A 12,380-nucleotide genomic window follows, 5' to 3' on the forward strand; every position below is an offset into this window, starting at 1 on the left:
CAGGCCCAGGCTTTGGGCAGTGCCCGCAACAGGAGGAACACGAGAAGGGGACGCCTCAGGACGGAGCAACGGCACAAGAGGCTGCTTTCACCCACCGCTCCTGGCCCCCCGGAAGTGGCTTATGGGGCCACTCCCCCAGGCCCATTACCCAGGGGCCTGGCTAGAGCAGAGCTGCTGTGAGGTTAATACCACAGGCAGCATTCCCAGAATGGTGGGGCAGGAGCCAGAGAACTCCCCTGAGGGGCCAGGCGCACCCTGCCACCCCAGCTGCTCCCACCATGCCCACCCCAGGGCAGCAGGGCGCTGTGGCTCCAGCTGTGCAGGCCTCAGGGCTGGCCGGGTGGATACTGGGGTCTCACCCAGTCCAGAAAAGGGAAGGCACTGCCAGGGGCCAGGCCTAGACACACCTGTGGGCTCAGGCCCTGCCAGCGGAGGCTGTTCGATCGAACACAGCTGGTGGAGAGGCCCCCCAATACGATCAGCAGTGGCCCTGCGGGGGGCTCAGCCTCTGGCTGCGTGGGGCCTGTGGTGCGAGGAACATGGGCCGAGGAAAGCGGGGCGACTGTTAAAGACGGATGGGGGCATGCCCCAGGGTACCAGTTAATCTGGGAGCTCACAGCTGTGCTACTCCTGCCTGCAGCCAGCAATCAGCTGCCAAGAGGGCTGGTGCCCCTCAGACAGCACTAAAGGGAGGGGGGCAGGGCTCCATGAGCAGGAAATAGCTGGAACAGAGTAAAGTTAAGCAGGATCCTTCCCCAGGGAGCCAAGCACTGACCTGAAACCCAAGGAGATGGGTGAAAATCCCAGTTCCATGGGGCCAGCAAGCACCAGCCACACAGCCCCACACTCTCGTGCCGCTGCAGCAGGAGGGCGAAGTGGCCGATGCAGACAGGGCTAATCAGCCTAGGGGGAAGCAAGTCCCCGGAGAGCAGCTTGCCCCGCTTTAGCCAACTCCCCCACTGGACAGCAGGGGTGGGGGCATGGCCAGGAGAGACCGGCTGGACAGCGGGGGGTGGGGGCATGGCCGGGAGAGACCGGCTGGCCTGCAGTTTCCTCAGCCACTGGCCACGGCAGGACCTGCTGCCTGTGGGACAAGAGGTGATGGGGCTGGGCTTGGAGCCCACAGGCCCAGAGAGAAGGAAACGCAAGAAACAGCAAACTTGGGGGGAGGTCAGGGCTGCCCCAGGCTGCCCCATGGTACCGATAGGGCACATCTGGCTGCAATAGCCCAGGGCGCACTCAAGACAGACTGACCCATTCTGGGCAGAGCCCTGGCCGGAGGCTTCGCTCTGGCTTTCTGGACAGGCTGGCCAGGGGCAGACATTCCTTGGCTCTAGCCCGCACTCAGCCCTGTCAGCACCCTGCCCTGGCACCAGCTGCGGCTCCAGCACCCCCAGCAGGGCACGGGAGGCGGATGCTGGACTCTCCGGGCCCGGTTTCTGGGGCCCTGGGGCAGGTGTTCACTGTTAGAGAAGCAGCTGGCTGGTGGGTTTTGGCTCCCAAGGCTCCCCCTGCCACGCCTTAAGGGGAGTAACCCCCAGCGCTGAGATGCCAGCCAGCAATGGGCTCAGACTGCAGGCAACCCAAGGCCTTTCCGCAAGGTGAGCGCGGCCCAGCTCCCCTCAGGAGTCAGACAGTGGAGGGGGGCACAGACACTGACCGGCCCCTGCCCATCATCAGACCTATCGCTCCAGAGCGGTGAGAGAGAGACCGGCACAGCGCTGGGGCTAGGCAGAGCTACAAAACCACCTGGGTACGTGGACCAGAGGCGTGAAGAGCTGACGCTGCATAGGGGGATGCAGCAAGAGCGCAGGGGTCAGAGTTACCAGGAGGAAAGGATCTGGGGAGGGCCCTGCCGGTGTCCTGGGCCAGGTGCACAGTGAGCGAGAAGCCCCTCTCCCAGCCCCACTCCAGAGCTGCCAGCTGCACCCCCTGGGCCAGACCCTCCGGGCTCACAACAGCCAATGGGCAGCCCAAGCTGCAGCATTTACTGGAAAGATCTCAGGCGACAGCAACACAAACCCAGGGCTCAGCACAACTCAGCCCTGCCCCTCCGTGGAATGCAATGCAGCCCTGCCAGACTGCACCAGAGGCTCAGGAGAGCCTGGAGGGGAAACAGCCCCTCCCAGCTGCCCTGCGCGCTGGGAGCCCCAATCAGCTCAGCAGCCCCAGCAGGGAGGCACTGGGCTCAGCCTAGAGAAGGATGCCCTTGGGGGGCTGGGGCCCATCTGCCCTTCGAGGAGAACCGAGGGAGCCACTAGCTGGAGCTCGAGTCAGCCCCAGGCCTGTTAAACACCAAACCCCACGAATCGCGTCCCAGCAGGATAGAAAAGTTGGCCTTTTGCCCCCACAGCTAAAGGCTTGTTGGCAGGGGCTGGTCTCCCTGCCTAGCGACGGTTCAAATAGCCCCAAAAGCACTGGCTGGGGAGGGAGGGGCAGAGCGACACTGTGGAAGTGGCCGGGTCTAGAACAGGACTGACTAGTGCCGTTCCCTGCCCTGTGCCTGGCGCGAGGCAGATCACTGCTCTGCGAGCTCACGCTCTGGACTCCCAATTTGGGCACTGTTAGATGAGTGCCATTTTATTAAACAGCTTCATCTGTCGTACCAAGGGCCGGTGCAACCATTTAGGCGGACTAGGCGGTTGCTTAGGGTGCCGAGATTTGAGGGCACCAAAAAGCACCCCTAATTTTTTTTTAAATGGTTGAGCACAGCTGCTGCTGGGACAGAGAGGGAGTCTGAGCAGCTGGCGGCAGCCGGCAGCCCAGGGCGTCCCCCGGGTCAGGGGGCAGCAGGCAGCTCCTGTGGAGCTGCTGCAGTGGTGCCTGCAGGTGGACCAGTGCTCCGCGGCTCGGGTGGAGCTGCCGGTTTTGCCTGTGGGCGGACGGTCGGCTGCTCGCACAGCTCCGGTGGACCTCTTGCAGACACCACTGTGGCAGCTCCACCGGAGCCGCGGGACCAGCGCGCGGGGCAGCGAAATTGCCGTCCGCCTAGGGCGCTCAAAACCCTAGTGCCGGTCCTGGTTGTACCCCTCTTGGGTTCCATCGCTCACTGCGGGATGGAGACAGCGCTACCCAACTGACCCTAACCTGGCCCAGTGAGTGCCTCCGGCCTCCGCCCCCAATGCCCGGCTAGGCTCCAGGCTGAGAGGAACCGGAAGGCCCTGCTTCAGAACCAGTCGCTGGAAGGAAGGAATAGCTGCAGGCAGCTCAGGTTACACACAACTCCAACCATGTAATGTGTGGGTTGAGTCACAACAAAGCCAGCAGCGTAGTTAAGTATTACTGCTTCGGCTGCACACCAGACTTCATTTCACCTTACACTTCGCACAAAACAGGATTGTAAACACAGTGATATCAACATGTAAACAGAACTCGGCTCAATTACTGCAAATCCCCATACGCGTCCCACACCTCCCCCACGGGATAGTTACACAGGCTTGGCTAGAAACACCCGCCTGTACCTGTCTGCCCCACCCAGCCTCACTCAGACATTGGGGCTGTTCCTTTTAGTGCTTGCTGTGAACTTTCCTCACACCACGTTGGAGAATCCTGCATTTCATGCCATTTTCCCATTGGATGGCCAGTTCTAAATGATCCAGGCAGAGTATCTATCTCACCACCTGCCCCTTACAGTGCATCTATTGCAGCAGACTGTGCCACCCAGAGGGCTTAAACACACATCTCCACTCCAGAGGCTATTTCCAACGGGGAAGGCAAGCAACTAGTCACACCCCACACAAGGGAACAGGCACCTGCCGCCCTCCGAGCGACGATATTTAAATCCTGTTCCCACAGAGGCCATTGCAATGGGTGCCAGACTTTGCCCCTTCACAAGGTGACTCTTTGGACAGGACAAGTGCGGCTGTCAGGTCAGACAGCGTAACATTGGCCGTGCCTGGGAGGTTCTCTGGAGCAATTATCTGCCATCTAACACTTGATCCGACGTCAGACTGTGTGGTAGTTACTTAGCACGACCAACCCTCGGCTTTTACTAACTTCGGGTGCACAACTGACAGCCCAGAGCCCATCTTTCAGCCACACCAATCCAGCAGGGAATGCAATGCCCACGTCCTGAAGAGTGGCTCCTACCACTCCCCTCCACTCCATTGGGAGGGGAAGAATGTGGAGTTTCACATGGGTCTGGTATCATTACCAGCCACCCCTGCACTTGGCGTCCAAGTCCCAGGGACAGTATCAACAGCCCAGGCCGAGGGGCAGAATGATGAACAACGGAATTTTTGGAACTCGCTCCTTGGTTGCATGATTACTAAGAATAGGCCAGCGTTGGCAGACAGAGAGAGAAAGCCACAATTGCAATGGAGCCTCTGAGGCCAGAAGAAGTGACAGGTTCCACGATAGCAGATGCAGTTATCTGTGCACACGTAAACGTGTGACAGAGAAGGGAGAGAAACACCTTCATGACTACAGGCTGCAGCTCCCGTAGGGACCAAATAAATGCCCAGGATGTCCTGCTTCCACCACTCCGGTCCATTATGGACCGACATCAGCCCAGCCCTCCCACACCACACGGACGTCTCCAGTTCAAAGCAGGACCCTGGCACTGATCTAGTCACAAGGTCTCTGAATTCAGAGCCTTGCTCTCTGGGTCAGCCAGAGCTGGGAATTTTGTGGAGGTCCAGCGTTCGGCCCTTGAGGGAACTGAATAGCCCAAAGACCCTGCCCAGTTCTTCACTTTGCAAACAGCCCAAACAGCACTGGCTGATTCTGTGGGGAAGGTCACTGACCCCAGTCCCAGAGAGGAAACAGAAAACACTCCCTGCCCCACTGCACCAGCCCTGGGTTTGTTTGGCTTGCATGCCTGGGGCACATGTGGATCTGGGCTGTTGGAGAGTTGTGGGAAAGCAGGTAAGTTCTCTTTGCACAGACAGCAGGGCAGAAACTGTAGCCCCCAGGACAACACAAACGTGCAGGCTGCAGGGTCAGGCTGTGCCAGGGTAAGCCGGTCCCTGCTGGCAGGCTCTGCAGGATGCTCCCCAGGTTACAGTGGAGCATGGATGCTGGGTGCTGCTTTAGGTAAGTTCGGTGCAGACCGTGGTGGGCACATTCTGGGCACATGCCTGTGTCGAGTTTGAGAAATGCTGGGCCATTGCTGAGGAAACAAGAGACCTGACTCCACAGGCTGAGAGTACAGGCAGGGCTGGAAAGTGTGAGTGGACCCTTCCACAAAGTGTGCCAGAACCCATCCACCCAGCTCCCCCAGCACCAGGCAGTGGGAAAGAATGCTGCAGGCTAGAAACTGCAACTGCAGACGGAAGAAGGCTACAGCCGAGGGAGGGAAGTGTGCTCTGTTGTCCCCGGCTCCCTGAGCTAGGACGCACGCAGCAGTATGGTGTGAGGAGAGCACCATTCACAAGAACACCTCACTCAAGCAAAGTAAGAATACTGCATGTGTGGAAGCAATAGGGACTGCTCTGGGTTGCACATGGCCCCAGCTTTCCCCAAGACCCCTCTGTGCATCAGCGGATCTCAGTTTGTCTAAACAGAGGCAGCAAAGACATCAGACTCTTCCCTCTAAATGCTTCCCTCAGATTAGCTGGGCTACAGGCAGGCCGAAGTTTGCACATCTTGTTCCTTATGCAATAGGAGGCTTTACGGGAATCTGCCAAGGAGCTACTTACGGTACAATATCATAAACCGATACATGATTAAATACACCAAGTCCAGACAATTCCTATGCAACCCCCACTGTAAACACGTCCAACACTGAACAAGCTGTTTGCTTAGGGCGGAAAGGAGTGACTCTGAAGCAATGTTAGCTAAGCCTGCTATAGGACATCACAGCTCTCCACTTAACAGCCTCAGACAGATACTTCGGGCGCTGCAGAAGAAGTTATTTTCTCAGAAGCAGCACATCATGGCAGGGGAGCTACACACAACTTCACAACACAAACACACAGGGGACAAGGGCTAACCACAGCACAACACACCAGCATTCGAGTCTAACACTGCTTAGTTAGGCTGAGGGGGAGGGTCTAATCATCCAATTTTCCTTCACGGATGTTGTCAAATGAGAACGGGAGAAACTTGAATCCAGTGCCAATGTAGAACTTATTCTGGAACTCAACCCTGCAAAAGAGACAGAGAAAGAATGATCAGCAGCAGCTACTTACAGTGTCAGAAGCTAAGTGGGGACTGCCTACCACCTCATTAAATCTGCACATTAGGACAGGCAGATGAAATGAAGCTTTCAGCAGGAGGGTAGGGATCAGGACCCAACTGAACTATTACAGATTTCTCCTCTCCCCCAGCTCCTGAGCAGAAGGGAGAAAAAACTGTCAAAATGCTGCTTTCACGGAGAAAGATCAATTTTACACAAGCAACAAACATGGAGAGAAATCCATGAAGCTGGTGTCACATGGAACTATTTAGATGACAACGAAAGGAACACGTGTCTCCTACACGATATTGTTTCTAAAAAAAAAATCACATTCTACAGATTACATTTATACACACCCTGATCTCAGGGTCTTATGCTGGGGCTTCCCATGGTAAAAAGACACCCCTCAAACCCCACCAGAATGCTGAAAGAACAAACAAGTGAAAACCATCAGCACCAGCTGTATATGTTTGCATTTCCCTCATGCTGGGGGCTGTAAGAATGCCTGCTGTCCTCGTCTCTCATTGCATTTTTCTTGAAAAATTAAAGAAGATTGCCTCTGAGTGTTGGTTCAATCTAGAGACCCGCTCTGCTCCAGCCCTTGGGAAGGACCAGGATGGTTCTCTGCAGAAGATTCTTGAGGGCTTTGCCCAGTTACACTTTAAAACATCCTGTGCAACTGAGTTTCCACCAACATACCTTGGAAAACTGATAGACATGTCATTAGGACATTATCCCCAGACAAAACTTCCCTCCTCGCACCCTTTGCCCGCCTTGGATGGAGCCTTGCACCCGGGGGGAGCCTGCTGTAGGATCAGGGCCTTAGATCAAGCCTGGCACAATGGGGCTCTGATCTTGGTTGGGGCTTGGAGGTGTTTTGACCTGAACTAGTGGTTTTCTCAGAAATCTGATCTAGACCTGCCCAATTCTCTGTAAGCTGCAAGTCGTTGTCTTGGGAGCCCTTGTAAGCTTCAGGCACAGTTATCACTGGAGGTTCTGACACTGTCCCCAGCAGGTTATAAAATAAAGCCATGCTGAGCGAAATGGCCTTTCCAGGCTCTGACACCCTCCCAGAGCATTTGGTCTCCCACAGATTGATGCCAACATGCTGTAATGCCAGTAAGTCCACATGATCAGTGGTGGCTCTTGCTAAAGTCAGGATTATTTCAAAACGGTACAAAAGGGGACAGGAATATTACACAGTCCCCTTCTCCCCCAGGCTACAGAAAATGTGCTACAGCGAATGAAACACTTCATGTTTGAACTTTTCTTATTAAATACTTTAGAAAATGCGGGGGGAGGGAGAGGGAAGTTCTAGAGCCCCCTCAGTCAGTCGTCTGGGTTTAGCTGTTGAAGCACATTTTCCCTGTCCCTCACAGGGTGCTCCTGGAGAAACAGAGATATACACATTATCTCAGAACCTCAGCAGTAACTTCGCTTTTTCGTTTGTTTTCCCTAATAAATAAAATTGGAAAGGAATGACCCTGGACAGCTGCCTGAGGGTCAAAACACTGCCAAATATGGAAAGAAAACCCATGATTCATAATGAAAACAAGTGCAGTGTTTCTGTGTGCCCCATGAGAAACACTTTCCATTCTCCTGTCCACTGGAACCAAATTGGCACTCTGAGGAATCAGCTGACTCTCTCCGGAGCTCTAGCAGAATAATTTTTCAGCATTATTTTAGGACACATTTTACATGATGAATATTTTTAAATGGAATAAACTGAAAAATGTCACAAGGACACTGGGAACACTCTTTGGAAAGCAACCAAATTCTAAAAGTCCTGAGCGACTACCACGATACAGCTCACAAAGTCACTGACGGCCTAGTCTGCAAAGATGACTCTCCTGACAAACATTTTACTGATAGATTCTCCTGTCTGCCTGTGCACACAGGGACAGAGTTCCCTGCTAAGGAATCCCTGGGATGAGCAGCAGTTTCCGCGTGGGAGTGAAAGCTTCGTTGCCAAGGTCCTCGGGTTTTGCAGGAATCCTGCCAATAAGCACCCTGTGACTAATTCCTATTCTGGAAGCACGGGGAAATAAGAGGGAGAGGGGTGAGCATTTGGGTCACACAGAGAATCACAAGTAGATGAAATTGTAACCATGACTGCTAATCTTTCTGATCCCCCTGCTCAGGCAGCTCCTATCAGGCATGCACAAAGTCCTTCTCACCACCTCAGGTACCCTGAGTCTAAGAGAAGCTGCTGCAGCACAGGAATAGCGGGGTGAAGTAGATGGGGATACCAGGTCCCTTTCATTTAACAGAACTCCAAAGCTGAACGAAAGAAAGTTCCTGCCATGCTTCTTTGCATTTGCTCCCAGGAAGGGCCAGAGCACACAGCTCTGCTTTGCAGCAGTGGATGCCTGCTGCTCCCGGGTGTGCTTGCTTCACTGCATAACTTTGTAGAGTGTCTCTTGTTTCTGATCAAGTGCCATGCAAGAATTCACTAAAACATTAGCTCTGCACTTCAAGTAAACAGGGACTTTTTCGGTTTGCACCAAAGCCCCAGGACTTTCCCTGTCAGTTTTCATATTAACAGGCCTCTCCAACCAACTGCTCGCTGGCACAGCACGAGATCCCCAGGAACTGCAGGGTCACAGGTAAAGTACTTTCCCCAACCTGAGATCATCTATAAAGACGTTTTGTTAAGCCATGAAGTCAAATTTTTATGCTTGTGTATAAGCTGCATCCTAGCACCTAAGTGTGCTGAAGTGTTGATTTAGGAACCTAATTCAGGGCCTGCCCTTGAAAGAGGCGCCTGCTTTGGTCTGAAGTCAAGTGGCCCTTGCCTGTGGTTAGATTAGTCAGGATTATTCGGCCAGGCTTTATCTTCAGCATGGCTGACCACCCTTCCTGCACATAAGCAAAATGGCGATACCCTTTTAAAGCCATCGCACGCAGCTTATGGTCACGAGATTTGCCTGGCGCTCAGGGCCTTTTACAAAACTCAAAACAACAAATAGTTGTGGATCTGGGTCTCACTACACCCACGTCTGCCCACTGGATTCCAAGCCAAGTATGACTCGAAGCCCATCCATGCCTCCTGGAAAGTAATATTCCCTCTCTGGTGATGGAACACCAAGAGCTTTGTAGGGCAGTCGGTGTGTGCCTGCCCATCCGTCCCAACCTCAGTTCTCAGTTTACAGCTCAGAACAGCTGGCCACAAAGCAGCACATAAATATTCCTTTTCATTTCTTTTACACAGCTGTCTGCGGCTCACCAGTCTATTCTGACATCTCCATCCATCCAAAAAACTGTGACCCTCCCCCTTGGGGGCCCCTCCATTTGGAGCGATCCAGACATTGTGAGACTTAGAAGCAATTAATGCTTCATGGCCAAAAGGGATATTTAAGATCCATGTCACTGTCCTCCAATGGGTGAGCAACAGCACATTCTATGAGCATTTGTGAATCAGTGGCACACAGCTCAGGCAACACAGAGCACAAAAAAAATCCTCTCCACGTGCCTGGAAGAGAAACTCCCTGAGCTGCAAGCATCTGCCATTCGGGTTGTCTTATATACTCAGAAAAAAAGAAAAATACACACTTGGTGAACAAAACCTTCCCCAAAATTCGGCAACAGCTGCCAAAATGACATAATTCACTATAAACTAGCTGACCTTCCTCAACTTGGACTAGGGCCGGGTTCTCAAACTGGGGGTCGGGACCCCTCAGGGAGTCGTGAAGTCATTACATGGGGGAGTCACGAGCTGTCAGCCTCCACCCTGAACCCCGCTTAGCCTCCACCCTGAACCCTGCTTTGCCTCCAGCATTTATAATGGTGTTAAATATATTTTAAAAAAGTGTTTTTAATTGATAAGGGGGGGGGTCACACTCAGAGCCTTGCTGTGAGAAAGGGGTCATGAATACAAATGTTTGAGAACCACTGGGCTAGAGTATTGCTGGGGTGATGGAAATGGGTCTGGGACTCCAGCATGGAAATGAATTGGAATCAGCTGCTCAGGCAGTGCCTGGTCATTTTACTGAGTTTCTGCAGCACCAACAATTAGGCAGGTTAAATATCGCTCAGAGTAAAAGTCTGCACAGCTGACTCCATCTTTAATCAAGTTTCCTACAATAGTTGCAAGGACTTGGAACCTCCCTGTTCTGTAACTTTAACAATACATCTAATACATTTGAGATGGGGTGCAGATGCGTGGCAGCTGGTTAACGGATGAGGTGTGCCATCCGCAGGGTGCTGCATGGGATTAATTCACTGGAGTCAGGGATGGGTAACGGGCTGGGAAAAATGGATGCTTGAGTGACCTAAGCCAAGTCCGAATTGCATGGTTCCCCTGGAAAATTAGCAGGTTGCAATCCATTAGTTCTAGTGCTTCTCACACCCTCAGCCTGAAGCTGACAGCATGGCTGCTGAGATAATCCTCTCCCCTGCAACAAATGCCAAGCCAAACTTTCAACACCCCGCCTCCCCAGCTGACCTGACTTCTCCTATCTGAGACATGCTGCTACCCATCTGTTCCACACTGAACCCAAGGAGTGCTCCTAACCCTGGTTAACAGGGAGCTTCCACACATCCCTCCCAACTGGAACACACCAGCATCCTTCAGTGACTTCCTGGTCAACTCCACAGCCACCCCTGGCATTTTAATGGGTGGGAAGGGGAAGCTCTCATTTAGCAATGCTAATTTATAAATGCCAGGTCCATGAGGGTTGGCTGATCACAGGCCTCTGTCACTAGATAAGCTCTGTCTCTCTCCAAGGTTTAGGAATAGGGGTTTCAAGGAAGTGAACAACATGCCTGGCTGGGTTTAAACCAAACAGAGATGCCACAAATTGTATTAATGAAAAGCAAATACAGATATAAAAGAGATATTTAAAACAAGCAGCCAAGTTACTAGCCAAAGGGAAATAAAAAAGTCATAGCCTGCATTTTCAATACAGCTGAGTCAGCAGCTTTTCACGTTGCAACTAAGATCTCCTAATCATAGAACCTCAGGGTTGGAAGAGACCTCAGGAGGTATCTGATCCTGCTTTGAGCAGGGGGTTTGACTAATCCCCAACTAAATCATCCCAGCCAGGGATTTGTCAAGCCTCACCTTAAAAACCTCTACGGAAGGAGATTCCACCACCACCTCCTAGGTAACCCATTCCAGTGCTTCACCACCCTCCTAGTGAAAAAAAGTTTTTCCTAATATCCAACCTAAACCTCCCCACTGCAACTTGAGACCATGACGCCTTGTTCTGTCATCTGGTAGCACTGAGAACAGTCCAGATCCATCCTCTTTGGAACCCCCTTTCAGGTAGTTGAAAGCAGCTATAAAATCTGTCCCCATTCTTCTCTTCTGCAGACTAAACAATCCCAGTTCCCTCAGCCTCTCCTCAGAAGTCATGTGCTCCAGCTCCCTGATCATTTTTGTTGCCCTCCGCTGGACTCTTCCCAATTTTTCCACATCCTTCTTGTAGTTTGGGGCCCAAAACTGGACACAGTACTCCAGATGAGGCCTGACCAATGTCGAGTAGAGGGGAATGATCATATCCCTCGATCTGCTGGCAATGCCCCTGCTTATACAGCCCAAAATGCTGTTAGTCCTCTTGGCTACAAGGGCACACTGTTGACTCACATCCAGCTTCTCGTCCACTGTAATCCCCAGGCCCTTGTCTGCAGAACTGCTGCCTAGCCACTCAGTCCCTAGTCTGTAGCAGTGCATGGGATTCTTCGGTCCTAAGTGCAGGACTCTGTACTCGTCCTCGCTGAACTCATCACATTTCTTATGGACCAATCCTCCAATTTGTCTCTGTCTCTCTGTATCCTATCCCTACCCTCCACCGTAGGGATAGGATACAGGGGGAACTAAAGATGTGCAAGGACGATATCGCTGCCAAAAGTTGAGAGCTTTATTGTTTCAACAGGTAGTTAAACATTAGTCAAAAACATAGTCCAGGTTACCGATGGAGGAATCTGTATTTTCTGAAAAAGTACAAAATAAATCTTCTCCAACTGGGCGTGACAGGCAGACCTCACATTAATCTGTTTTTCCACAGCAAGGCATATGTTAAATGACTTCTCTATTCCATGAAGACTGAACGACCCACCCACCAGACAAAATTCCAGATAGGTGACTCCTCTTCCCCAGCTACACACAGCCAACTAATCTGATACAAAGCTCTTACAGAGCAGTTCCTTTGAGTTTCCCTGTTAGAAAAAGACAGCACTGGAAGTGCGTGGATTTAATGGTTAAACTACAAAGGAACGCTCATAGGAGATTATTTGGAGACCAAGAAACTTATGACTGTTC

General features: G+C 52.4%; 1 protein-coding gene across 9 annotated transcripts in view; it reads right to left on the reverse strand.

Annotated features, from left to right (window-relative positions):
• Nucleotides 1-3,207: 3,207 nt before the first annotated feature.
• Nucleotides 3,208-12,380, reverse strand: part of ATP6V0A1 (ATPase H+ transporting V0 subunit a1) — a 47,063-nt gene continuing 37,890 nt past the window's right edge. For 8 of the 9 annotated variants that reach the window (XM_030540926.1, XM_030540925.1, XM_030540921.1 and 5 more), the window contains one exon: nt 3,208-6,087. In XM_030540926.1, coding sequence (XP_030396786.1) covers nt 5,994-6,087 — 94 coding nt within the window. In that variant the 3' untranslated portion in view covers nt 3,208-5,993. The remainder of the gene's footprint in view (nt 6,088-12,380) is intronic. The other variant, XM_030540927.1, reaches the window with a different exon arrangement.

The sequence above is a fragment of the Gopherus evgoodei genome, chromosome 23 (assembly GCF_007399415.2).
Source record: "Gopherus evgoodei ecotype Sinaloan lineage chromosome 23, rGopEvg1_v1.p, whole genome shotgun sequence".
Taxonomy (NCBI): Eukaryota; Metazoa; Chordata; order Testudines; family Testudinidae; genus Gopherus; species Gopherus evgoodei.